This window comes from Schistocerca nitens, chromosome 4 (genome assembly GCF_023898315.1).
Source record: "Schistocerca nitens isolate TAMUIC-IGC-003100 chromosome 4, iqSchNite1.1, whole genome shotgun sequence".
Lineage (NCBI taxonomy): Eukaryota > Metazoa > Arthropoda > Insecta > Orthoptera > Acrididae > Schistocerca > Schistocerca nitens.
In genome coordinates, this window is record NC_064617.1 from 603,157,101 (window position 1) to 603,181,374 (window position 24,274).

Below are 24,274 nucleotides of genomic sequence, written 5' to 3' on the forward strand. Positions count from 1 at the left end.
ATATAAGTTGTATTATCTCTGATAGTCAATGCATCTAACCTGTCTAAATATAAAAACGAAATACATAGTTTTCTTGCCAACAGGCACCCCAGTTTTTACATATCTTAATTTAGTACGCTCTGGTAAATGAATGACGTATTTGGATTACAGCAAAACATACTGTTTACAATAAATTACAAGGAAACAAAGTTTGGTTTTTGGTATGCTAAGAACTATGTTGAAGTTTCTCAGAAGAGTTTAACATACAGTTTCACATGCAGTTAGAGAAGGATAGAAAATTTAAGATGCACAGGGAAGCTTCAGAGAGTGTTACAAGTTTACATATGTGATTCTTCTTTCGTCTTACAACTGAAAATATACTTGAATTAATTATGAATCAAATCTCTGCTTGTATCTCAATAGCTGTGGTAAGGTGACATGCAAGATGCTCTTAGAAGATTGTGCATCTCTTTAGAAGATGAACTGTAAGCAAGATTTTCTGAATCTCTGATTTGACTGTGGAAATATATGCTCTGTACGTCTGCACCCAAAGTACACTTCTTACTCTGTGCAGTTTTGTGACATAAGGAAATAACATGCAGCATTATCTCAGTAGTTCATGCTACACTGTCCCTTATAAATTTATCATTTTTGTCTGCTAATTTGCCGGTTCACCTTTAATATAAGCAGTACTCGTTTTTTTCTGTCTGAACATCCGTATCACTTCAGGCATATGGAGTCGTAGTGAATTCAATGCTTCCTAGCTCATCAATACTATATGGTAGAGTATGACTGTGGTTTTGTTTATACACCTGAAAAATTGGAATGTGATGTGAATCTGATTATGCTAGAGCCACAGATTTATCCTGCAACATTATAAGCAGTTACTACGTGAATGTAAATAGTTTGCTTAACTTTAAAAATATTATGCTGTACTTCTCGATTACTGTTAGTTTATAAACTAAACCCTTTATTAGTAATATTTTGTGGGTTATGGTTAGAAAATACAAACTGTCTTGCAATCATTCTTTGGTGTTCATTACTTAGTTCCATATAAGCAGAACAATATGTCTCCAGAATGAATAATTCACTCTTGAGCAGAGAGTGCACTGTTTCAAAACTTCCTGGGAGATGAAGACTATGTTCCAGACCATGTACATGTCCTGATCTGGCCCACAGTTTTAATCTACCATGATGTTCCAGGACAACATGTATTCCAAATCATATTGTGATGTATAATGATCTTCAGCTGTAGAAAGAATGACACCCTTTCATAAAATAAGTAATTATTGGACTCAAATGGTACAGAGTCCGAAGATAAAAACTGCTATGGTACTTAAAAATATGAAACATAACCACTGCTACTGAGAATGAGAAAAGCAAATATGAGTGATCTAATTTTAAATGTGTAATTTAACTGGATAGATAAACATGTGAATAAATGTGTGAAAGACTGACACAACTAATTGGGATATCAGGAAAAGTGACTCAAACTCTTCAGACCTGGAAGAATAAAAACTTCTGCACAAGAGAAACAGTAAATAAAACTATGACATCTTAAAGTACAACATATTAGGAGTATGATTACAGGATGACCAGATGAAGGAAGTATATATTTGAGACAGAAATGATGGAAAAGAACACACAAAGATGATAACAGAAAATAAGAAAACAGATATAGAGGAAAAAAAGGAAGTGTCCTTTGTACAGTTATATGGTTGAAAGAATGTACAACAAAAACAGCTGGTAGAGAAATCATTAGAAAGAACAGACAAAACAGAAAGAGAAAGTGTGGATGATGAATGGATGAAGAATGGATAGAGTGAGGAACATGGGTCATCAATAGCCTCAGGGTGTTTGTTGAATGCATCAAATAAATACCACACTAATTACAGACCATTAGCGTTAGCTTCCTCTTTACCAGAACCATTCGGTAATTCTGGAATGCCAAGGAGCTGTTCACTGTCCCCAAATGTAACAATGAAGTCTTTCTTGTTTTGGGTCCTCACATTTAAAGCTGGCAACAGTTTACAAACCCAATGGACGTTAAGAACTGCAGGGATATCTTTCTTGAAAATTGGTTTTATTGTTTCAGGTTGTTCTGTTCTCTTCTCATCTCCTGTCTGATTCTATGAAGAGAAAATTTATTACTACAGACCTTTTCAGTATTTTGACTAAGTGCCTCTGCTGTGACCTGAAGAATGTATACAGGAAAATGTACAGGAGTTCTTACACTCAGCTGGCATGTATCCAAGGTAGCCATTAATTATTGAGTAATAAAATCTTTGGTACCTCACCTTGCAGCATTCTTCAGTGTAACTGCTCTTGGAAATGCTTTCTAAAACCTCATCATGTCAGTTTCATCTGCACTTGAAAATGTCTTATCTTATTCATCAAATGGTGGAGAAAGAAGGCCAAAGAAGGAAGAAGCAAACCACTATTATGCATAATTCTGAGTATCAGCCACCATCCTAGTTCGTGTAAAATATGAACTGTTCTCTTATAAAATACATATTTGGGTGAGTTATTTAAATAAAAGTGTCGGCTACATGAGTATTGGTTTGACATTCTGTACTACTTTAGGTCTGTTCTGTTCTTTTATGAGGACCATCCAGACCGATGCTTCCTAAGGATAATATTTACGCCACATTGGCCAGAAGTATGAATGGGACTGATCACTGTAATGAGCTGGTAAGCTGCTTGCATGAATGTTGGTAATTTGCATTTAAATAATTTAGAAGTAACAGAAACTTTGAGTCATTGAAAGGCACACAAAAAAAGAAAGTAAACTTGCTAGCTAGCAGAATAAATCCTTTGTCACACACACACACACACACACACACACACACACACACACACACACAGAGAGAGAGAGAGGGAGAGAGAGAGAGAGAGAGAGAGAGAGAGGGGGGGGGGTGTTCCTGTGCTCCTACAGTGTGCTGGCTTGATACAAAATGCTGGGATTGCATTTTGGCATGTGGACTAGGTTGGGAGTGCGGGGGTGGGGGTGGGGGGTGTTCTGTTAGGTGAGATGGGTAGAGAGGCAGGAGGCAGAAAGAAGTGTTGGAGGGGGTAGCTAGCAGCTTGGAGGAAGGTGTTATGTTTTCTAGCTAGGAATGTGTGAAGAAGGAGTTAAAGGTGTATGAGTTAGGCGTGTGATGCATGGGATCTGCAGCTGAAGGGATGCAGCATGCAATGAAGTTGGCATGGAGCCATGGATTGGAAATGGGTAACAGGGCAGAGGAAGAAGAAACTGTTGTGCGGAGGGTGTGGGGCAGTGGGTTAATGGAGATTGAGGCCAGAATGGTTATGGGAGCAAAGGATGTGTTGCAAGGATTTGTGTAGTTCAGAAAAGCTGGTGTAGAGGGAGGGATCCAGATGACTCATGTTCTGAAACAATCATTGAAACTGAGCATGTTGTCTTGTAAATAATAGATTTCCGCTATCAGTCATCCTTTTGAATTTTTTTCATTATTATTTTTGTTATTGTTGGCAGATCTAGATTTCAGCTAGAAATTAGCCATTCTAAATGTTAAAAATACAACAGGTACATAGTTAGATGAGGACATTAAAAAGTTGCAATTAATGGCTTAACTCATATGGTTTGTATATTACATACCACCATCAGTTTTGATCAATGCATGTAATGCCTGTTGTCGGGCTTCTTCCACAGTTCATTGAATACTAATTTTTGCGGAGGGCGGGCTGTGTGGAGGACACATAGGTTGGTTACATGGCGCCATCTATGTGAACTACATATAAACCTCAAGGGAAGTAAACTACTTCAAATTTAATCACATAAAATTTAACATAAGTAAAAATCTTACATTGTTGTCTGACTTATTTCATATTTATCATCAAGTAATAAAGTAAAATAAGTAAGACAACAATGTAAGAATTTTAGTTACGTTCCATTTTATGTAATTAAATTTGAAGTAGTTTACTTCCCTTGAGGTTTATATGTAGTTCACATAGATGGCGCCATGTAACCAACCTATGTGTTCTCCACACAGCCTGCCCTCCGCAAAAATTAGTATTCAATGAACTGTGGATGAAACCTGACCAACAGGCATTACATGCATTGATCAAAAATGATAGTGGTATGTAATATACAAACCACATGAGTTAAGCAATTAATTGCAACTTTTTTATGTCATCATCTAACTATGTACCTGTTGTATTTTTAGCATTGAGAATGGCTAGTCAAAAAAAAGAAGAACGACTGATGGCTGTAATCTATTAATAACAGTCGCTGCGTGCAACAGCCTTCTGAAAGGAAGGTAACCTGATGAGCATGTTGTGTTCAACTGCATGTTTTGCCACAAGTCAGTCACCTTTGTTCATAGCCACAATTTGGTGGTGGCCATTTGACTGATTGGTTGTCATATCAATATAAAAAGCTGTGCAGTGATTGCAGCAGATTTCTCATGCCATATCCTCACATGCCCCTAATTCTCCCACCACCTCAAGAATCAGCTACAAAGGAGTGACTCCCTTCACTCAGTATCACCTTGGACTGGAACAACTGACACACATCCTTCGCCTTGGCTTTGATTATCTAGCATAATGCCCAGAAATGAGAATCATCCTACCCAAGATCACTCCCAACCCTCCTAACATCACATCCAATCACCCACCCAACCTACACAACATCTTGGTCCATCCCTATGCCACTCCTATTACCAACCCCTTACTACAGGGATCATATCCCTGTTGAAGACCGAGGTGCAACATCTGCACAATTCACCCACCCAGGATTTCCTACTTCAGTCTTGTCCAGACTTATCCTACTCAATTAGAGGCAGGGCTAACTGTGAAAGCAGCAATGTCATAAACAAACTCTGCTGCATTCATTGCACAGATTCATACTGGTATGACAATCAACCAGCTGTCCACCAGAATGAATGGCCCTCATAAAACTGTGGCCAAGAACAAAGTCGACCACCAACTGGCACAACAAGAAGCTGAGCACAGTATGTTCAATTTCAGTGGTTGCTTCACAACATGGGCAACTGGATCCTTCTCTCTACTACCAGCTTCTCTGCATAAGCGGATAGGAGTTAGCCTTACGACAGGAAGTTATCCTTAACACATCCTCTTCTGCTCCTATAATCATCCTGGCCACCATCTAAGGTAACCCACTTTCCCCATACCCTTCACAAAAGTTTCCCCTTCCTGTGTCCTGTCACTCCATCCCAGTCTATGTCCCCATGACACATTTAGCATGTGCCACTCCCCCCTGGCTCCAACAACTGTGCGACACATGCGTATCCCTTGTACCTGTCACCCCTCCCTTCCACATTCATAGCCAGCAAACAAGTTGACTGTCTCTGAACCACTAGCTACCAATGCACAACCCCTCTTTCTGCCTCCTCCCTCTGTCTCCCTCTACCCATCCCTCCTGAGATTACCCCCCCCCCCCACTCCACCTCAGCCCACCTGCCAAAATGCAGTCCCAGCAATGTGTGTCTAGGCAGCACAATGTAGGGGCACAGGTGTGTGTGTGTGTGTGTGTGTGTGTGTGTATTTGTACTTTAGCTCAACAAAGGATTTATTCTGAAAGCTAGCCAGTTTTGTTTCTCTTCTGTGTGTTCCTCTTGATGTCTGAACATCTCTGCTATTTGGTGAGTGGTCTCCTTTAAAGCTTAAATGATTTACATTCTACCAGAATGTCCCTACTATAATACTACTACAATTTAGTTCAGTAACAGTGTTTAAGAAAGAAAGACAGACAAGTGTATGTTAGAGTTACATTTACAGTGGTTTTGTAAAAGGTACAGTAGAATACCACAGATCAAAGACATAGTATAAGTTTTGAAATGTCTAGATACTAACAAAGATATAAGAAGTGCTCCGCACAGGCACCAACATTGTGGCAATCATCAGTGACTTGAGGCACTGCTTTTCTTCCTTACCACAATTCCCAAACAACAAAACACAGCTTTTGGATCAGCTTTATGCCCCACTCCAGAAAAAATGTATCTGAGCTGTCAGCTCTTAAATCCAAAGCACAGTTTGTAAATTTTAAACTGGGTCTAACACAAACACACACACACACACACACACACACACACACACACACACACAAAATGTGCAACAGCTACATTTTCATAATAAATCAGAACAATATCAATGGTTCTAGGATTAAATTTTTGTATCTTTATGATTAACCATAAAAATCTTGTATGACATTCATCATTCTCATTTACTTAATTCTTGCCTGTTTTCACATGATAGAAGATTGTGTATGATCCTAATTTGGAATAGCAAGAGAAAGAACCATACTCCAGTAGTAACTTTTCAGCTAGGGAGCAAAAACACAATTAAAATTAGATCTTAAACAACCCCACAAAATCATAAGAAACAACTAATGAGATTCCCTATAAATTCCTTAACCTCTGAGTCCCATGGAAGTATTATAAAATGTTTTGTTTCTCTTGACCAGTATTACTGTTTGAGAGATTATATCTGACAATGACCAGTTACTACAGAGGTACAGTGCACCAGCAATACAAACACTTATTTTTACTACTTTGTTGCATTTTTATCCTTTTTTAAAAATCATCTGAAACGTCCTTGTGTGGAGGAACTAGCAAACTCTTCATTTCACATTGACTTAATTATACTGGAACATTTGTAGCATGGCAGTTATTGACTGAAATAGAAAAAGAAGAGTGAATTGTGTCTGGGTTAAAGTATTCATAACACTTTTTTACAGTTCTGGAACATATGCTCAGGTGATTAAGTGGCTCACTTCTTTAAGCATCATGAAAGTAGTTTAAAGGCCTCATGTATTCATATTTATTCTCTTGCTACCACATGAGTTTCACCTCTAGTAATGTTATCTATAGCAAAGTAACTTGTATACAAACAGTATCACATTGCTGCATTGTATATAGTTCCAATTTAAAATACAAGTTTTCCAAAAACTGAATGACTGAACTGATTAATAAGGCCAGAAACAAAAAAGGAAATGCCATTTAAACTTTATGCATGGAGATTCACCACTACCTCCAAGCTTGCATTTGTGTTAGCAACTTTAGTTTTAGGTTTTTTTACTTTGGCATCAGTTTAATGAAATTTATTTTGAACTACAGATTTGCTCAAAACTGTTGTGTTTTAATTACTTTTGCTTTCAAGAATGGAGTAAGAATTACTAAAATAAAATGCGTTATTATTATTATTTCAGCAGGGGAAGTTTCAGAAGAGGGGCAACACACACACACACACACACACACACACACACACACACTAAAATAAGATATGAACCAGGACCAACATGAATACTGCTGATGTATGTTGAGTATCTGAGATTAGAATGCAAATGTCTCAGATTAAGTATGTGAAAGACAGAAATAATTCAATATATATATGTATATTTGTTTCTTACAGTACCAAAGTTGTGGCTATTAAGAAATGATAGTACATGTGGATTTACAACCATGCACAATGCTTTGTTGCCTTGTAACACTTCTGTACTGATTAAGGCAATAAAATAAAACTTCTATAATCATAAATAAAAACTCTTAACATTGTCACCTCCTTTAACAGAAATAGACAGGGTGACATACTAAAAAATAAGAATATAAAATAATCCTCATAGTAGTAGATGTGGTTGTAACATATAACTGTTTACATAAATAGCTTGTACATTTGTGGTACACAAAGGAGAGTTTTATGGAGACATAAACTTCTTTCTCAGGAATTACAATAAATAATTAAATGCAAACATGCTCATATTTCCCCATCATTAGTACTCACACTGTGTACTGAATTTTGGATATTAGTAGCAAAAGAAACTGCTGTACAAAGCTTATTTTATCCATGAAAATGAAATTTGAAGGGGAGCCAGGTGACAATAATAAATATAATGCCATAATTAAATGGATTTAGTGCCTTCTGAATTAAAATTAATCTTAATTCTAAGAATACAAATGATTAATAGTCAAACAATTTTAAAGCAACATGGGTGACAATAACAAAAAGCCAATACCATTAATTTGAAGAAAAGGTAAATATTTCTTTATCTACCATGTGAATGAATCATACTATATGACTAAATCATTTTTCATATTCAGTCAATACTATGTCATTCAATCTTTCATAATGATAGGTTTTTTTTCTTCCTAGTGTGAAAAGATAATGCTACTAACTTCAAGAAGTTATATAATAGCCACAACCAATAGCAAGTGTAAGAGATACGGTTTTGCAAAGCCAGCTATAATTTTTAATAAAATACATAAATTTGGATCAAATATCCAAGTTATAAAGTAAATCCCATGATCACTACTATCTTGACAGCCGTGGTAATGAAACCCTTGAATATTTCAGGTTCTTCATCTTGACATGGGTTGTTAACGGACAGAATTTCATCCACGAGGTGCAGCACAATTTTTTGTCCAGTATTATTGTAGCTAAGATTATTTTATCTATGCACAACATTGTCTTGTTTTCTCTTGCTAGATTGTGTTACAGTTATAGAAATAAAATGTCATTCATTTCACAAAGAAATTATCTTAGGAGTAAAATAAATGTGTACAAATTAAGCTTTAATGTGCACACATTTTATGTATCCTTCAGTAAGAATCACAGTTAAAGTGATAGAATATAAGTGCAGTACAGAAATTGAAAGCATTTACTGAGACATAACAAGAAAAGAGCATGGAATGGTAAAGAATTCACCTGTATTGGGAATGTTTTCATTCCGTACTTGAGAGGGCAGATTGGGGAAAATATACCATAGCATACTTATGGAAAACTGCTACAAAAGTAAATGACTTTGGAGGAGATATAGACAAAAAAAAAGTAGAAACAGATAGTTAGAGTACTTTTGCACTGCCTCTATCCTTGGCTTAGTATTCTCATTGCTAATGAAAAATGTGTCAGCAGTGCACATTCAATCTCAATTGAATTTCAAAGTGAATGAGGGTTCACATCCTGCTGTTTCCTGTAGTTATGGCTGACAGCTATGATTCATTATATATTTTTAAAAAACTTGGTTTAAAACCCAACCTGAGCTGTTTACGTGATTGTGACAAGCTTTACAGTTGATGAAAAGACACATGCATGTATGAAATTCATTTTTATAAGAATACTGCTACAACTCTTATACATGTGCAAAATTTTAATGATATATTTTATGTGATCACCACATATGATGATTTAATGTGAATATACCATTATTTTTACAGCTTCTAAAAATAAAAAAAGATAGTTCCATTTCCAATAGTGCTCACTACAGCTACCACACTAAAGTACTTTAACTAATGAAGATTTGTATCAGCAAGAAGCCTTTTAAATAAATGCTTAATATCTGAACACATATTTTTGTACAAAACATTTTTAAGTACTTTTTACTTTTACCGGATATAAATAAAAGACTAATATACTTCAGATCTGTCATCACTGTCACTGGCACTCACTGCAAGTTTGTCCGAATCATAGTTACTCAGAGTAACTTCACTGATTGAGCTGAGTGGAGCAAGTTTCGATAAATTTGTACTTACTGGTCTTTCTGATAGATTATCTGCATTTCTGCTCTCATGCCCTACATCATTTGGGATCTTCTGGGACAAATCTTCTATAGACTGCAATTAGCAAGTATTTAACATTAGTTTTTCCCCAAATGTTTCACACTCTTTTATTAACATGAAGTGTGAGAAATTGAAGCTGATTTTTGTTTTGTTTTTATTTCTTTGAAAAATTGAAGGCATTAATTAATTAAACAGTTTCTCTGCTCTTTAATTTTATTGATTCATTATTGCTCATTACATTCTTTTTCCATGCAATAGACTACACATGTTCCTCACATACAGGGTGATTAACGAAGATATGAAAATATTTTAATATGTTATTCTGCAAGTAAAACTACAGAAAAAAAGTTCATATAAACATAGGTCTACAAATGTTTAGTTAGGGAGTTACGGCTAAGAAAAGATTTTGCCTGAAATTTAGCAAGTTTGCTAATATGAAGCCATCGCAAAACTGTACGAGGTTAAAGTAAAGCATGATTTCCGTTTATTTTGTTGTTATTGATCTGGTGAATCTAATAAAACATGTCCCAGATGTGTATCTGCAGTAGTTTTCCAGAACATCCAGAGAAGCAAAGACATAATTTCATAAAAATTTTTCTTTATTAACTACTTGGCCCAGTTTGTTTTTTAAATTCCAGACCATTGCACAAGTTTTCAACAGAAGTTGTCGAGAATTTAAATATGGAAAAATGATGGTAATAATGTTAACTGAAACTGTATGAATGTGTCAGATAATCTGCTTTTATTAATACCATAGTACAAGTGAATTCCTATTAAACCAGAAGAAACAGAGCTCAGTGTTAAGGAAGCTGTACAGTGTATGTACAATTTCACAATACATTCAACAAGAAATGTTCCTAACCATCTCCACTGAGTTCAATGTTTGTATTTAGCTGCATTTGTATGAACAGATTTTGTTGCTTGTGCAGGAAAGTAAACAAATTTACTTGTATAATAATCTTTACTTCTCTTGATGTTCTGCAAAACTACTGCAGACACATTTCTGGGACATAACAACAAAATAAATGGAAATCGTGCTTTACTTTAACCTTTTGCAGTTTTGTGATGGCTTTGTATTAGTGAGGTTGCCAAATTTCAGGCAACATGTTTGATTAGCCGTAACTAAACATTTGCAGACCTATGTTTATATGAACTTTATTCTTTAGTTTTACTTGTAGAATAACATATTAAAATATTTGCATATCTTCATGAATCACCCTGTATTATGATAATTCATCCCCTTTATTTATCTTTGACCTCCCCTATTTCTCTAACAAATTTACATGCAGATGTATGGTGATATCTAATTCATTTATAAGTTCACATACAACTTGAAGGAAGCTTTACAATCAATGTGTATTATCAATCTTGACTTTTGGTACCAACAGATGTTGAAGCCATTGTTCAGTGAGGATGGTAAATGCAGGTTGGATATTGCTTGGAGAGGCAAAAAGAAACAAATGAATGAGATAACCAACTGTAGTGAAAGATGAAATCATGACTGTGATGGAAAAGAAATAGAGTTAGCCAGACCTGCAGCCAAGTGAGATTTAATCCAGAATAGTGAATATCATCCTTTCTTCTAATGTTTTAGCTATGCACTTCGCTGTTATTTTTTAACTGGGATGGGTTATTAAGTTCTTTGCTCGATTCCAAATGATAAAGAAATAAATAGACATTAAAATGAAGTAACAGAATGTGACTAAATGACATTAGAAAACATGTAGGAGAAACATAGATGTAAACAACTCAAGATGCTTGTACATGCACAACTCTTGAGGAGGCCTTTATCCAGCACCAGATGACAAATGGTAGAAAACGGTAGCACATAAGTGGCCATATATATTCGGCCAATAATATAGGATTTTCAGCTCTACTCAGGCTGTAGTAAACTATCATGTGTTGCTAATTTGACCATGGATCTGGCAAACTTGTGATTACCAACATAAGAAAATTGGATAGAAACATACTTGTTCTTGGTAATTGGAAGTCTTGATGGAATGGCCGCGCAGTTAGAGGCACCATGTCACAAATAGCGCGGCCCCTCTTGCCAGAGGTTCAAGTCCTCCCTCGGGCATGGGTGTGTGTGTTGTCGTTAGTTTAAGTAGTGTGTAAGTCTAGGGACTGATGACCTCAGCAGTCTGGTCCCTTATGAATTCACAAACATTTGAACATTTTTTCCTGATAGAATGTAAATAACGTACAGAGTAAAGGTAAGAAGCCACTAAATAGTAGGGGCTGTGAGGCCTTGAAAGGCACATAAACAAAATGGAGAACTTTAGTATATTTTGGACAAACCCTTTCTTGTGCTACTGAAAAGCCTGAGGCTTCTGCTCTGCACTCACCTTCACCCCTGTTCTTGGACGCTAACTGTACTCATCCTGCACATATATCCTCTTCCCTGCAGTCTCCCCCTCCCAACCATCCATCCGCCATATTGTCAAGTGATGTGAAAGCTCACTGATGCTGGTACTTGAGCCACATTCATGTCTTCCTCTCCCCATCTGCATTCCTATGTTGCCACTGCTGCCTCCCTCTCACAGTCATCAGCTATGTTTTCTTAACTCTCCCAAGAATAAGGTTAGCCCTATGCATAACTGTATGCTTCAATTCTTTTTGTTTGCATTAAGACAGCAGGCTGATTAAAAATGTGAAACAAGAATCGCACCATTTTTCAATATAAGTTAAAAGCTTGAAGAGGTTCAAATAATTCATATCATTTATTGTTGCATTTTTGTATTACATTTAATTAAAGAATTACTGTAGGAGTATGACGAAACAGTGACAGGCGTAATAACTGTATTCCATGCCAGACAGGGGAAGGCAAAAAAAAAAAAAAAAAAAAAAAAAAAAAAAAAAAAAAAAAAACCAGATGGCAGAGACAGCCAATGGAATGAAACTTGTGAAACTTGAACTTCATCTCAGGCACTTGCCAGAACAGCAGTCAATAGAAATTAAAATTAAATGAAGATAGCTGTGCAAATGCATTGGAAAGCATAATATGCAAACATGAGAGACGATAGAAAGCAACAAATGACAGAGAAGACTGACTGACCATAACTCACATTTGAGATGAAGTGCTGTATGATGCACAGGCATTGAGGTGTAACGAAATCACTTCTGTGAAGTGATGAATTGCACAATATTAATAGTACCGACAAATGATGCTTGCTAAAAACAGAGTTAATCTTTCTTAATATTTTTTGGCACTTTTGAAAACACAATATTGTGTGGAGGATCTGTATTGTTTGTGCATGTGAATGAGTGTAATGGAAACAACATTTCTGCAGGAAGGGGGCAGCTTTGCATTTTGGTCAAGCCTTCCAGCAATTGCTGATTGGGGATTATTCCATGCCTCTGAGACATGTTGTGCACCATAGAACAGTACAATCCTTGACAATGGACTAGTTCATAAAAAGAAGAAGGAGAAGAAGAAAGAGAAGAAGAAGAGCAGGTTCCACCAGAGAGTTTGCACTAAAGCCTGTTAGGGAACTGACATTGAGCTGTTTATAATTTTGTTAACAGTAGATTATTTGTCAAAGCTAATTTGCAGACAATTGTATATGGGGCTTTACAGAGGTCTATAAGTTGGGAGAATAGATGTACGTCTTCAAAAAGAGACTTCACTCATCTGGTAACTTGTTGAACCTAGATAAGCATGAATTTTATCTCCAGCACAGGCCAGACTATACAGGAGATGAAGTCCAAGGAAAGAAGAAAGAACAGCCAGAGAGGGGAATTGTACTCAAAATAAAGAAATCAGTACTTGCAAATCTCTATATCACAGCATCGTAATTATTACATGAAGTTCCTCTCCTCCACCTCCTCCTGCAAGCATTTGTCAAATACAGTATGAAACATCTATGCATATAGAAAACAAAGATGACTTTTAAATCAAACAATGGAAAATCCAGGATGGAATGTAACAATACCAGAAAAGGAAAGTTCCTACTCACCATATAGCGGAGATGCTGAGTTGTGATAGGCACAGCAAAAAGATTCACACAATTATAGCTTTTGGCCATTAAGGTCTTTGTCAGCAGTAGACACACATACACATACACACGCACGCACACACACACACACACACACACACACACACACACACACACACAAACGCGACTTGCACACACACCTGCAATCTCAGAGAGCTGGTTTCAGTCAGGGCCTCCAAACCACAATGCAGCTTGGCATTTTTCACAGTAATTTGAGGCTTGAAAGAAGCGACAAGTGACAGAAAAATCCTAGAAACAATTGGACCCTGGTCTATGTGTTTGCAATCTGTTATTTACTCTGTTAACCACCGAGCCATACACGTCATTAATACTATAATTTCCCAATTAAATTATTATGTTGGCAATGAAAGACCTTGGAAAAGTCATAGAATAATATTGCATGGTTACCTTCACTTTTACAAATGAGTAATACAACTATTGCTATGTTTCAATCTTTCATAAAATACACTTTCAGTTTTTGACTAATGGCAAAGATACCTTAACATGGCTTATTTAAAGATAGCACAAAGGCACACTGTTATGTACATGCTTGCAGGCAAAATAATTACTGTTATCAACTTCTTTCATAATTTCTGTACTTATACTGATGAGCCAAAACTTTATGACCACCTGCTTAATAATGTGTTGGCCCACTTTTGAAATACAAATGGTTCCAATGGCTCTGAGCACTATGAGACATAACATCTGAGGTCACCAGTCCCCTAGAAATTACCACTACTTAAACCTAACTAGCCTAAGGCCATCACACACATTCATGCCCGAGGCAGGATTCGAACCTGCGACCGGAGCAGTTGTGCAGTTCCAGACTGAAGTGCCTAGAGCTGCTCGGCCACAGCGGCCGGCTTTGAAATACAATACAGCAGCAATTCTGCATGTAATGGATTCAACAAGTCCTTGATAGGTTTCTGCATATATGTAGCACCAGAAGGCTTTCGGTATGTCATATTATAGGTCAGTGGTTAGTGTTTCACATGTGTTCCATTGGGTTCAGATCAAGCAAATATGGCAGCCAAGAAATCAATTTGAGTTCACTATTATGCTATTCAAACAATTTTAGGATAATTCAGACCTTCTGACATGGACAGTTATAGTAGCAAAAAATGCCATTGTTGTTGGAAAGGACATCGAGTATTAAGGGATGCAGGTGATTTGCAACAATGTTCACATAATCCACAGCTGTCATGGTGTCTTCGACTACTACCACAGCCATGGAAGTCCAGGGAATGTCCCTAATGACATAAAACTGCTCCCAACAATCTGCATTTGTCACATGGTTAACATCTTGAGGAACCACTTGGCTGTACGACAGTGTCTCAGGATATGACCATTGACCTGGTTTAACAAGAAACATGATTCATACAACCAGGCAACATGTTTCCATTGATTCACCATCGAATCATGATGATCCCCTGTCCACTGCAATTGACAATGTCATTGTCTCAACTAGGGAACACATAGGGACCACCTGCTGTGGAGCCACATGTTCAATAATGTGCGTTGAACTGTGTGCTCCAGAACACTTACGCCTGCATGAGCATTGTGCTCTGTTGTCATATCTACCACACATTACTGTCTGTAGCCTCCAATTTCCATCTTTGTACATCTATAGTTGAAATGGAGGACAGTGGGGCATCAGCTAGTATAAATTTATATTAAAAATGTAGAAATTACTTCAGCTGTATTTAAGGAGTATATTTTATTTTGGCAACTAGTTTCAACATTGTAACAACATCATCTTCAGGCCCATACACTTGTTGATGTGAACTGTGTGCAGCTGATACTAGAAGTCAGTGGTGAGATAGGGACGTGCTCCATGTGGAAGGTGGGTAGTATAAAGAGAGTAGAGAGGAACGAAGAATCATCCTAGCAGAATACTGAATTTAACTGAGGAAAGGAGAAAGTATATAAATGCAGCAAATGTATAAGGTGAAAGGGGATCATCATCATCATCATCATCATCATCATACTGATCATCACCAGTAGTAGTAGTAGAAGTATTCATCCGGTGACAATGTGCATTTTATGGATTTCTTCAAAGAACATAGTATTACAAAAATAAAATAGGTATACAGTTTATGTGACTGTAGACTTTCCCAGCGTAAACTATTGATGAAGATTTCTCGGGTCTCCAGCTCGGGTCTCCAGCCGGGTAGTATGATACTTCCCGAAACTTCGCGAGATATCAACGCTACCACCCAGCTGGAGACCCGAGAAATATTTATCAAGGTGTACAGTTCCCTACATAGTTTTCTGCTATATTTGCAGGTCCTTTGCATCTCCATATCCTGTGATCCACTGCATCCTTCTTAAAACTGCTGTATGTGCTGCTGTCCAACACATCATCCGATATCTGAAATCTCATACTCCTTCACCTCTTCTTTCCTTCCACATATCCCTCTAAGATGTTTTTTATACGCCCCTCCTTCTTTCTTAATATATGTCCAATCCAGTTTCATTTCCTTCTTATTACATTTGGTAATTTTCTTCACTCTTGCACTTTTCTCAGTAGCTTTCCAGGTTTCACTCTATCAATCCAACTTATTTTTTCTAGCCTCCACCACATCCACAAGTCAGAAGCCTCCAGCCTTCCTCTATATTTCTTCCTCAGTAGCAACATTTAAGCAGCATACAGACTTAATTAGTTTTTTACTCAAATTATTCTTCTTCTCAAATCTTTGTCCATACTGTTGCAGAAAGTTCTTCTTTCTTATAAAATGCCTCTTTCACCATTGCTATAGTGGTTTTAATTCCTGTGCTGCAGTTCCAGTCCAGACATTTAAAAAATGAGACTAACAGAAAGTGCAAAATGGCTGATCAGGTACGGCTAGAGAACAAATGCAAGACTGTTGAAGCATGCATGACTTGGGAAAAAATAAATACCGCTTACAGGAAAATGAATGAGACATTTGACCAAAAGAAGCAGTTATATGAATGTGAGGAGCTCAGATGGCAACCCAATGCTAACCAAGAAGGGAAAGCTGAACACTGGAAGGAATCTATAGAAGGGCTATAGTAGGTTAAGAAAATAAGGGCAAACCTACATTTATACCATTTGTAAATTTAGAGAATTTTTTGACAATGGTGACTGCTAAATACTCTTTGAAATTCTGAAGATAGTGAGGGAACAAAAGGTTATTCACATAACTCATACAGAAACCAATCTGCAGTTATAAGAATTGAAGGACATGAAAAGGAAGCAGTAGTTGACTAGACACATACAAGCGAACTGACCGTAAGGCTTATCTTAGAAGATGGGTTAAAGAAAGTCAAATCTACATATACACTATTTGTAAATTTTGAGAAATATTTTGACACTGTTGACTGGAAAACATTCTTTGAAATTCTCAAGATAGCAGTGATAAAATAGATGGAATGACAGGTTATTCATACAACTCATACTGAAACCACTGTGCAGTTATAAGCACTTAAGAACATGAAAAGGGAGCAGTAGTTAAGAAAGGTGTGAGACAGGGTTGTGGTCTACCCCTGATATTATTCAATCTGGACACCAGGCAAGCAGTAAAGGAGAAATTTGGAAAATGTATTGAAATTAAGGGATAAGAAATACAGAGGTTGACATCTGCTGATGATATTACAACTCTGTTAGCAAAGCGAAAGAACTCTGAAGAGCAGTTAATGGACACTGGTGTAGCAGAGAGAGAATATAAAGTGCAGACTAACAATGGAAAGAAAAGCCTTTCTGAAAAAGAAAGAGTTGTTAACATCAAATGTAAATTTAAATGTTGGGAAATTTTTATGGGTGTATTTGCCAGGAGTGTTGCCTTTTACAGAAGTGAAATGTTGGTGATAAACAGTTCATCTAAGCAGAGAACAGAAGCTTTTGAATTGTGGTACTAGAGGGAAATGCTGAAGATTACGTGAGTAGATTGAATGAGTAATGAGGAGGTACTGAAATGAACTGGAGAAAAAAAGAAATTTTTTGTGAAGTCTTACTAAATGAGGGGATTAAGTGATAGAACACATCCTGAGGCGTAAAGTGCTCATCAGTATGGTAATGGAGGGAAGTGTGGAAGGTAAAAATTGTAGAGGGAGACCAACACTCAAGTACAGTAAGCAGGTTCAAACAGATGTTATCTGCTGTAATTATGCAATGATAAAGAGGCTTGCACAGGATATACTAGTATAGCGCTGTGTCAAACAACAACAACAACAACAACACTAATATATTGGCCCCATAATTGGCATGATGGTATGTTGTGCCATTGCAAGCATAATACAATCATCTCTGGTTCAAACAGTCAGTAATTTGGACAGCAGCTTTTCCATTTCTAAAGCATTAAGGGCATTTTACATTTCTCAAGCATTAAGGGTGGTGGCTGCTGCCCTCTCTTAGAGGTTTCAGTGACATTTCGTTCAGCAAGATAATCTATGATCACTTGTTGTCCATGCTGTCACAGGCTATCTTCATATACAGCATGTTTGACTTTTGCACAGGCCAGCACATTCTCGAGATTGCTAATGTGTTAAAACATCCTGTCATCAGTCACAAAAAGACTGGCAAGCTACCACTTATCAGCCACTACAATTGATGAACTGTGGCATGGAGCTGAAGCAGCATGGAATGACATAACTTTATCTGTCACTGAAGTTCAGTTTGACTCAATACCCAGCTGAATTAGAGCCACTGTTGTCACCAGAAGTAGGAACTTGTAATGGAAATGGTAAGTGCACTTTCTTTTGTCATATACTGGAGAATCTGATACATATTGGCACTATTTCAAATCATGCAGTTGATGACATAAGTTCATGACATAAGTTCATGGCTTTGGAAAATCATTTTTAATTTCTGAAGATTGGTTTATAGTGTGAGAGTAAGGGGGCTTAGAAATTCTGTGTACTAAATTTCCCATCCCATGTACCCCAGCTCACCCACAAATTTAATGATGTATTCTTCCTACTATACGGTATATTGATAATAAGTTAATTTTTTTATTTGCTATATTTCTTAGTGCTGTAGCTGTAATTGCCACCAGTGTATTATAGTTTCAGTTTCACTTTTTTTCAATATTGTTAATTAATACCACACCTGAAGATTATCTTTCATCATAGGACTTATGAAACCATATGGAGTTGAGGTGGCAACCAACTAGTCACAGTAATTGGAACATTTAGGAAATACAGGCTGAGCTTCGTTGGAGAACAGCTGATGTCCACAATATGTCTCAGTCTGTTTGAACAAAGATTAGAGAGCAATAAATCTGTGTATGACTACTACTCACATCTTGACACTCAGTGAAGACAAAGATAATAACTGTGGAAATCTGTGATCAGTACCCTCAGTACCTCAGAAACTTCGTTTCAGCTAAATGGGTTGACTCTAAACATGTCTAAGACTCACATGGTGCAGTTCAAAACCAAAAAGTCAAAATGTGAGCAGATTAACACTGTACACAATAACCAAGATATAGAAGGAGTTGACTCAGTCAAATTCTTCGGTTTAAATGTAGATAAAAATTTGAGCTGGGAGGCACACATTGAACACCTGGCAAACAAAGTGAGCAGCTTTGCATTTGCAATGCAAATATTATCAACTGAAACTGACATAGACACAAAAATTAGCATATACAACCTACTTTGAATCCATTGTTAGGTATGATATTGTTTTTGGGGTAATTTGACAAACATACTGTGGATACTAAAAATACAGAAAAATATCATTCGAAATATGTACATTGCAAATCACAAAGAACCATGTCGACCATTATTTGGAAAACTTAAAATATTAACTCTGCCATCCTTACACATATATGAGATTATTATATTCTTGTACACCAGACATGAATTATTTGAGAGAAACCATTTTGTCCATTCACATGATATTAGAAACAAAGAAAATTGTATGCTCCACACCCACCACCTCAGACTGTTTGCCCAGGGTCCTCAACACATGAGAATGAAAATTTGTAATAAATTAAAAGGGAACAAGTTGATGCAGATGAATTCAGTATCACTTAAAAGAAAGCTGTATGAGGTACTGACACTGAAGTGTTATTACTCAGTGGATGAATTCATGCAGGACAAACTTAAAATTTGAGCTGGATACAGTGTGTTACACATTCCAAGAAATATCCTTATAGTGTTATTATTTATTGTAGTGCTATGATTTATTAATGTAAAAATCATTGTAATTGTATTATAAATTTTTGACTTGTCTCCTTACACAAACCAAATGGATTGCAAATGTACGTCATGATATGAATAAAACACAATTCACAATCCACTGTATTCGTGGTACAGTGTTTGTCTCTAACACATATAATTAGTTAATTAGTTCATTGATCATGTTTTGAAGGTATTATGAAGAGGGATAACGTGCTTAGGTATAAAATAAGTAGTCAACAAATAGTAATTGAAAAGATAAGTAGATGTTAGAAAATGAATCAGTACACTGTATAAACAGAAAACTATTGCTGGACTAATCCACAATATTTGTGTTAACACAGACCAAATTTAATACAGCAAAATTAGTAGGAAAGCTGTTACTTTTAAAAAGCTGTTGCTTCCTGAATTATATTAAATACCTATTGCTTATTAGCTACTGCTAACCTAATGTTTGAAAGTAAGCACTAATATTTATATAAGAATAACAGTTATATATGTCTTTAATAATAGAAAAAGGAGTAAACAGGAGGTGTGAATAATTTACGTGAATAGCTAATCAAGTATATTTCTTAATTTTCTTTTGACTGGTAAAGATGTTCTTGCTGAATGTTTGATGGTAGCTGTTGGACACTTTTGAACTAGGTTATTACTACTCACTCTGGAAGGTACACAAGAAGACAAAAAACTAATTTCTATTACCAACAACAAATATTATTAAGGATTAAACACATCCTGAAGCAAGGGCAAAAATTTCAAGACACTTCAAGAAACCTCATCAAAAATTATAGTTATTTACTTAACACAATACCGTTACTGCTTGCTATTTATGAATAAACACTCTTTTTTCTCTTGCTGAGATCAAGATTTTTCAAACTTTTTCAGTGACATTGATGATCACCAGATATTTGAAGCTGAGTTAACGTTATTGTTTTGTATGATATTTCTGCAACTTCTCTACCAATCTTCTTCAGTTGCTGAGCAGGGATCTCAAGTGTTTCAGTCCAGTTATGGGCTGGACAGATTGCTGGAAATTGTATTAATCCAAATTTGTGTAATGCCTTGAGAGCAACTTCCAAAAGTAACAATTGTTGTTGTTGTTGTGGTCTTCAGTCCAGAGACTGCAGCTCTCCATGCTACTCTATCCTGTGTAAGCTTCCTCATCTCCAAGTAACTACTGCAACCTACATCCTTCTGAATCTGCATAGTGTATTCATCCCTTGGTCTTCCTCTATCATTTTTACCCTCTACACGTCCCTCCCATACTACATTGGTGATCCCTTGTTGCCTCTTCTAGTCAAGTTGTGCCACAAATTCCTTTTCTCCACAATTCTATTCAGTACCTCCTCATTAGTTAAGTGATCTACCCATCTAGTCTTCAGAATTCTTCTGTAGCACCACATTTCGAAAGTTCCTATTGTATTGTCTTCTTGTGTAAACTATTTATCATCCATGTTTCACTTCTATACATGACTACACTCCATACAGATACTTTCAGAAAAGACTCCATGACACTTAAGTCTATACTTGATGTTAACAAATTTCTCTTCTTCAGAAATGTTTTCTTTGCCACTGCCAGTCTACATTTTATATCCTCTCTACTTCGACCATCATCAGTTTTTTTCTCCCCAAATAGCAAAGCTCGTCTACTACTTTAAGTGTCTCATTTTCTAATCTAATTCCCTCAGCATCACATGACTTAATCTGACTACATTCCATTATCCTCATTTTAATTCTGTTGACATTCATCTTGTATCTTCCTTTCAAGACACTTTCCATTCCGTTCAACTGCTCTTCCAAGTCCTTTGATGTCTCTGACAGAATTACAATGTCATACGCAAACCTCAAAGTTTTCATTTCTTCTCCATGGATTTTTCTTTTCTTTTTTTCCTTTATTGCTTGCTCAATATGCAGATTGAATAGCATTGGGGATAGGCTACAATCCTGTCTCACTCCCTTCCCAACCACTGCTTCCCTTTCATGTCCCTCGACTCTTATAATTGCCGTCTGGTATCTGTACAAATTGTAAATAGCCTTTCATTCCCTGTATTTGATCACTGCCACCTTCAGAATTTGGAAGAGACTATTCCAGTCAACATTGTCAAAAGCTTTCTCTAAGTCTACAAATGCTAGAAATGTAGATTTGCCTTTCCTTAATCCATCTTCTAAGATAAGTCATAGGGTCAGTATTGCCTCCCATATTTCCAACATTTCAACGGAATCCAAACTGATCTTCCCTAAGGTATGCTTCTAACAATTTTGTGACTTATTAAACTGATAATTCGGTAATTTTCACACCTGTCAACGCATGCTTTCTTTGGGATTGATGTTATTACATTCTTCTTGAAGTCTGAAGTTATTTCACCTGTCTCATACATCTTGCTCACCAGATGGAAGAGTTTTGTCATGGCTGGCTCTCCCAAGGCTATCAGTAATTCTAATGGAATGCTGTCTACTCCAGGGGCCTTGTTTCAACTTCAGTTTTTCAGTGCTCTATCAAATTCTTCAGGTAGTATCATATCTCCCATTTCATCTTCATCTACATCCTCTTCCATTTCCATTAACATTGCCCTCAAGTACATCACCCTTGTATAGACCCTCTATGTACTCCTTCCACCTCTGGTTTCCCTTCTTTGCTCTGAACTGGTTTCCATCTGAGCTCTTGATATTCATACAGGTGGTTCTCTTGTCTCCAAAGGTCTCTCTAACTTTCCTGTAGGCAGTATCTACCTACTCCCTAGTGATATATGCCTCTATACTCTTACATTTGTCCTCTAGCCATCCCTGCTTAGCCATTTTGCACTTCCTGTCGGTCTCATTTTTGAGACGTTTGTATTCCTTTTTGCTTGCTTCATTTAAATTTCGTAATCTCTTCTGTTATCCAAGGATTTCTACTAGCAACAATTATTGATACTAAAAATGGTTCCATTCTATGCTGGGCACCTGGTACAGTAACCACAAGGGCAAGTACAGTAGGAATGTATGTAGTAAAGCCTAGTAAACAAAAAATATGCAATACATTTGAATTTTGCATGTACAGTACATACGTATAGAATCAATGCTTTAAAAATCCTTAACTGCGGTCTGTGAAAGCAAGTCTCCCCACATACAAGCAGCTATGTTACACTTTTCAGGACAGATATCTGCAACTGGTCACTTTCATCTTGAGCTTCACACCACCTGAAGGCAGTATCTAAACGTATAAATGCTTCAGAAGGAGCTGGTATATTTTGATCTTCATTTTTTGGACCACTAGCTGAGAAGTTTGGAAATTAGTTATCACTTAGTAAATCTCTTAACTAATTTCCAAACTACCATTGATACTAAGTGTGTGAGCTGCAGTAGGAATGTTAGTTCAGGGGTTTTGTGCAGCTGTTGTGACAGGTGGTTTCATTGGGGAAATTGTAGTGGTGTGGGAACTGGGGAAGCAAATGAGACTCTTCCATTCTCTTGCAGGTTTTGCTCAAGAGATAGGGGGGGGGGGGGGGGTTGTTTGGGGGAAGAGACCAAACAGCGAGGTCATCGGTCTTATCGGATTAGGGAAGGATGGGGAAGGAAGTCGGCCGCGCCCTTTCAAAGGAACCATCCCAGCATTTGGCTGGAGCGATTTAGGGAAATCATGGAAAACCTAAATCAGGATGGCCGGATGCGGCATTGAACCATCGTCCTCCCGAATACGAGTCCAGTGTGCTAACCACTGCACCAACTCGCTCGGTCAAGAGATAGGATTATAGCTGAACAGGAGGAGAAAATTAGAGCCCTTCAGGCTGATTTGGACAGAGTGAGGGAGAAACTGAAGAGGTTAAGGGGGGAGGAGGGCAAACAGCAGTGGGAAGTGGTAGCTGGGAACAGGAACCACAGAAAGAGAACAGTGTCTGACAATTTCCCAATTGACACAACCAATAGATTTGCCTTGCTACCACAGTTAAGTATGGAAGAGGCTCCAGTAGAAGTAGGTGTAGTTAAGATGCAACAGAATCTTACTAGGAAACCAAAGTAGAAAGTAAGAGGAAAGTTCTGTTGCTAGGTAGCAGCCATGGAAGAGGTGTGGGCCGTCACAAACTTTTTCAAGACAAGTGCAAGTCTTAGCCAGGTGGTAGAGGATATAGGTTCCTTGTGCAAGGGATTCACAAAGCAGGATCATGTGATGATAGTGGGTTGAGTGGGAAACAGTATTGATAGGGATCAGGGCTACAGCATTGATTGCGACCTGGTGAAAATAGCCTCAGCAATGACTCATACCAATGTTGGGCTGGCGCCTGTTCATCCCCAGTTCAACCGCTCTGTCAGGAGGGTAAATATGGAGTTGGATCAGTTGCGTAGGGTGCCCACTCTGTCAGACATTGGATTGGTTTCTGTCAAGGCTATTGATAGGGGAGATTTCACAAGGCATGGCCTACATCTCAATAGGAAAGGGAATGGTAAACTGGCAGGGTTGTTTGCGAAATCCCTAAGTGAGGACACTAGTGCTCATGGATGTACCTCTATTTTAGACTAATATCAGTGTCCAATTAGAAGTTCAGGCAGGCAGGTTCTAAAGAGGTCCAAAACTCACAAAATTCTCACAAATAAATAATAATGTTACAATATTTAACCCAAATATTGGTGGATTAATGAGAAACGTAG

General features: G+C 37.2%; 1 protein-coding gene across 1 annotated transcript in view; it reads right to left on the reverse strand.

Moving 5' to 3' along the window:
- The window catches only part of LOC126251538 (axotactin), a 611,191-nt gene that overhangs the window by 2,459 nt on the left and 584,458 nt on the right, over window positions 1-24,274 (reverse strand). Inside the window, exon 34 of the mRNA XM_049952046.1 lies at window positions 9,486-9,566. Within this exon, the coding sequence (XP_049808003.1) occupies window positions 9,486-9,566 (81 nt within the window). The remainder of the gene's footprint in view (window positions 1-9,485; window positions 9,567-24,274) is intronic.